The sequence below is a fragment of the Centruroides sculpturatus genome, unplaced genomic scaffold (genome assembly GCF_000671375.1).
Source record: "Centruroides sculpturatus isolate CEXI.00-Female unplaced genomic scaffold, Cexi_2.0 scaffold106, whole genome shotgun sequence".
Classification (NCBI taxonomy): domain Eukaryota; kingdom Metazoa; phylum Arthropoda; class Arachnida; order Scorpiones; family Buthidae; genus Centruroides; species Centruroides sculpturatus.
In genome coordinates, this window is record NW_019384517.1 from 802,377 (window position 1) to 807,345 (window position 4,969).

Below are 4,969 nucleotides of genomic sequence, written 5' to 3' on the forward strand. Positions count from 1 at the left end.
CTTTATACTTCAGTTCATGGGGAGGTCATGAGAAGCACATAATTATATATACTCTTCTAGTCTTACTGACTTAACTCATTATTAAATTCATGCGGGATACGACTATGAGCGTTGGCCTTCAGGAGATAACTTGGAATACGTCTTCCTTCTATGGAAGTTCGTGGCAAATTAGGCAAAACTCTTTCTATATCGCGTGATTTTCATCCAATTAGCTTTTAGGATTTTCTCACGTGAATAGAGGAAAAGGGGATTTATCGAGGGGTCGACAATTCCCAGGGTGCTGAGATTTTCGGTAGATAAGGGTAAAACAGAAGGATGTTTCGACTTCCGTTAAAAAAAGTGACTTTTTATCCGTTTCCCACGTTTAGAAAAACGATAATTTCACACGAAAAATGAAAGAATATTTTCTTTCAAAATTTAACTTTATAATTAAATTATTAATTAGACACAGGGTCTATTCGGATCTCACATACCTAAAGATCAAATTTATGCCTACGATTAGGACTTGTTCAGTCGGTTCTTAAGCAAATTTTATTTGTCTTTCGGCCGTTATCTAACGTAAGATTTATTGGATTTTACAGGGACTCTACGAACTCAACCCTCTTATCATCATTTGCATCTGGTCGGAATGGGGAAGGTAAGCATTTTAATTTAATCTATTTCTTGGAGATGTAAAAGACGATGGATGTGTTCTCTTATCTGGTAAAAAGAGGAGAAACTAGAAATGCCTTCTAGCTTTATTAAATGCGGATATTTGTACTTTGCAGACGGGTGAGACTGTCAGCATCGGCGCTCTGAACGTCCCCGAAGTGATTTCGGAGTGAGTATTTTTTGTTTTCGTTTTAAACCCTTACCACATTGCGGGCACCGATACGGCCTTATTTGAGCCATCGCCAGTTTGCCAAGTCTACAATGAGGGCGGGCGGATGTCGAGGGATGGAATCGGACATATTCGGGTCAGACCATCCATGAAAATTTCCTGGAGTTTTCGATTTTCTGTGTTTCTCGGAGCGAGTTTCAGTTGTAAATTTCCTAGAGCGGTTAGTAAATTTGAAGTTATTTTGTTTTGGACAGTTTCAAGTATGGATTCGTCACGACGGGCAACGGCTTTCTCTATCCGATCGACGTTTCCGACGTCAGTTTGAGTCGACTCTACTTGGACGGACTCCCTCCCACTGTCAAAGTGGCACGAATACGAGCCCGTAAGTAATTTCTGTGGCATAATTTCTTCCTCATAACCGAGAATTCTCAGCCCTCTCTTATAAGTAAACTCTTGGATTGTGATTTTTCAGACAAGAGATGGTGGAAGATGAACATCGACGGGATGGACGCCAAGACAAGTATCGGGACTACCTACTTCTCCGAATTGCAATTGTCTTCGGCCAGACTGAACGACAAGCAAGCACGCAGCGTCTGTATCTTCTATCACAAGTAAGTTCTGTTTCCGAAAGTTTACCATTGGTTGAAAACTCGATGACGACGTAATTTACCCATAAGCTATGTTCGAGCGTTCTTCTTCTTTCTCGCCAAATACCGGGAACAAAGAAATTAAAACTTCAAATACTATATTCGTGACTAGTCTAATTTAAATCGGTCGACTTACTCCTAATATATTTCCAGGAATCCCTCTTGAACGAAGAGCTTGTATGAAGCTCAGGGGTAGAGCAGGCTCCTTTAGCCTTTTGTTGGTCTGCAATTTGAAAAAAAAAACTGTAGACCTATAAATTGCCACTGTCTTTCCTTAATCTGGAAAACGGAGTTGGATAGATGAAGGAAGAGACCAGATATGGAAATCTAGAGGCAAGAGGACCGGATTGAATATATACTCCGACGCAAACAGAACGTCATATTTCAATTAAAAATTTTTCCTCGAGTGTTAAATGACCGACACAACTCTATTGTTAAAAGAAAAGTATGACGTATAGGGGCCAGACACTACTAATTTGAGGTGGAGAGCATAGATTTCGAACGAAATAAATTAAAGATTGCAGCCCGACATTGTGACCGTTTAGAAATTTACCAAAGCGTATTTAAATTCCTTTCGCCTTACAGTTTAATGCTACTCGCTTTCTTCTCAGCTCGAAGATTTTTCATATTAATTAGCCTTTGGTCCTCTCGTAATTGGGCTACGAATACTAAAAATGAATTATTTTTTAACGAAATTTTAGATTAAGACCAGAAACGATAAGAGAGAGACACGTGCCTCGTTTCGTCCCTCGGATCAAAGGTAATCCTTTGATTTTATCCCGAATTTATACAAAAAACGAATTAATCAGTTTAAAATTTTCCCACAGATAACGAAGAAGTGGGGGCAATTTTGGTGACGTCGTTGCAAAATTCGACAACGAATCAATCGTCGATCCTCGGGGGAAAAGGAAGTTCTCTGGTCGATTTACATCAAATTTCCGATATTGAAAACAGCGTAAGACAGCGATTTTACAAATGTTTATTTTCTTAAATGTTAGGCGTAATTTGCGAAAATCTAAACAATTTTTCAGTTTTCCGTGCCGAAAGGAATCGTAATAACTTTCAACGCGTATCGAGAGTTAATCAGAGATGAAGGATTACTTCTTCGGATTTCCCAATTGGAAGATGCCGCTTGGTAATTTGCCAACGAAATAAGAAATTTGACATTTTTCCATAAAAATAATGTTGTTTTATCTAAGAAAAATCACCTTTAAAGGTCGTCTGATTACTTTCTTTGCAGGGGTAAAACTGGCGAAGACATGAAAGAAATTTGCTCACAGTCAGTGTCAAATTGTTTCTTTGGAAATTACGTTTCCTCGTAAACTGAAAATAATTTCATTTCAGAACTGTCGAATACCTGAAAGAATATTCTTTACCCGTGTCCTTGGCTTGGGTTCTCCACGAGAAGTTCATTCAAGTCTTCGGAACAGAATATACGTCACTCCCCTTTGCCGTCAGATCTTCGGCCCAGGGTTCGAATCTTTTTCGTTAACGTAATAATGAATATTCGGGGAATTTCGAAACGGTCGATTTATTCTTTTAGTAAAATCGTTTTTCGGCTTTATAATGAAGCTATTGCGGTTTTCCCACTCGGTAATTCAAGAAACACGCCTAAAACAATTCATTTATCGAGTCTTTATTAATTTTAAAAGTTTAATTTAAAAAATCGTATAATAAAGCCATTTTCATACTGCAAGTTTTAAGAACCCCTTTTACCATACTCTTTATTGGGTTTGACCGAGCGTGCAATGGGGTAGGCGGCTGGTGAGGGGCGAGATCCGATATATTTGGATCGAACTAAGCCAGAGAATTTCCCAGTCGGCTCGAAGTGTAACCCGAGTGTTAATTCTTTTATCGTCAATGAAGAATATTTTATTTTGCTCACTTTTTAATTAATATAAATGCGTTGTAATTAGGGAAATATTTTCGTTTCCAGGAGAAGATTCCGAAGATTTATCGGCCGCGGGGCAAATGGAAACGTTTCTCAACGTAACTGGAATCCAAGAGGTAAACGAAGATATTTGCATGGAGAATGACGCGTTTTATTTTAGAATTTAATTCTTTAGCGTGTGTTCGATTACTAGTTGTTCGGTCCTACTGTAATCTTTCGCGCACTCGTCATCTGTACAGGTTCTCGTTTCGTTTCGAAAAGTTTATGGAGACTGACGTTTCTCGTTACGTGTATTTTCCACCATGATTCACCCATCAGTTTTTGTATGGCTTCCTTTCTGGTCTTTCTTCAATTCAATTCAATTCTTTTATTAAACACCCTGTAGGTGCATTCTCAGTACCGTTTAATACATAGCTGAGAGATATATGCACATTATTTATCAAAATATATTTCGCAGATGAAGAAACCGCTTAACATATTGTAAGTAAACAAAAGACGGCGGAGTAGTACATTATTAGTATAAAGTTACATATCGATATCACAGTAGTGAATTAAGATAGTAATACAAGTTTTTGGTGTACCATAGTAGTTATATACTTACAATCTGTCATGCAGATTGTTTAACANATACAGTAAAACAAGAATTATAATTGTAAATCAAATTTTAGCAGTCATTAAACTTTGGAAATAAATAAATAACTGAATAAAAATTTCATGTAGGAATAGCAAAGCCAATTCCTATATTTTTAACACAGACTTACAATATGGATACTGAAAGCATTTGAAAAAGTAAAAGATTGATTTATCAAAAACATTTTATTATATAACATACATAAATCATAATTTATTATTGCTGAAGATGTAATAACAATATTGACTGTGTAATCATTATCTGAAGTAATTCATCATCAAAACTTAAGAATTTAATATAAATATGTAATATGTATATACTCACATAAAAATAATATTATCTGCAAGAAGCAAAATTCATTCATTAAGTTTAATGTCAGTTTCAAATATTAGATACTGTACTGTAGTTACACACTCAACTTTGTTTCTACAGCTGTCTCATACAAATACGATACTTTTGTAGACAAATTAAACATCAAAAATCCTTAAAATAACTTCAGATGATAATATTTTTATATTCAACTTCCATATATTAAAAATTTTTAATAACATATAGTTTAAAACATAAAATATTTGTAAACATTTCACACGATGCTTGTGCAAATATACACAATGGGATATCTATATTTATTTTGTTATTCAATTTTCATATATGATTAACATTTCTTATTACAATTTAATTCTAATTTTCAAAATAATAATGTGATCAGAACTGGCTCTAGACACCAACAAAGTAAACATCTGCTTGGGGCAGCACATTTTCAAGGATAGTATTTCACAAATAATAATTCTATGAAAAATAAATAAATGTATTTTTCTGAGTCAGTTTTTAAAGGTATGAGGAACAAGCAACTTTGTTTGTTTAGGGTGGCAAAAACTCTAGAATCAGCCCTGACTGTGATAATTAATTTTGTAATGCAAAAATTTATTTTGTAAATTCATCTTTAAATTTAAGTTACTTGAATTACTTGACTATCTCAA

General features: G+C 35.3%; 1 protein-coding gene across 1 annotated transcript; it reads left to right on the forward strand.

The window, feature by feature from the left end:
* The first annotated feature begins 562 nt into the window (after positions 1-562).
* Positions 563-3,551, forward strand: LOC111622621. Its single transcript, XM_023365030.1, has 11 exons — positions 563-637; positions 768-820; positions 1,075-1,202; positions 1,293-1,431; positions 2,169-2,227; positions 2,295-2,422; positions 2,499-2,602; positions 2,708-2,746; positions 2,812-2,939; positions 3,404-3,474; positions 3,534-3,551. The coding sequence occupies exons 1-11, from the start codon at positions 629-631 to the stop codon at positions 3,549-3,551; spliced, it is 876 nt and encodes a 291-aa protein (XP_023220798.1). The 5' UTR covers positions 563-628.
* The last annotated feature ends 1,418 nt before the right edge of the window (positions 3,552-4,969 follow it).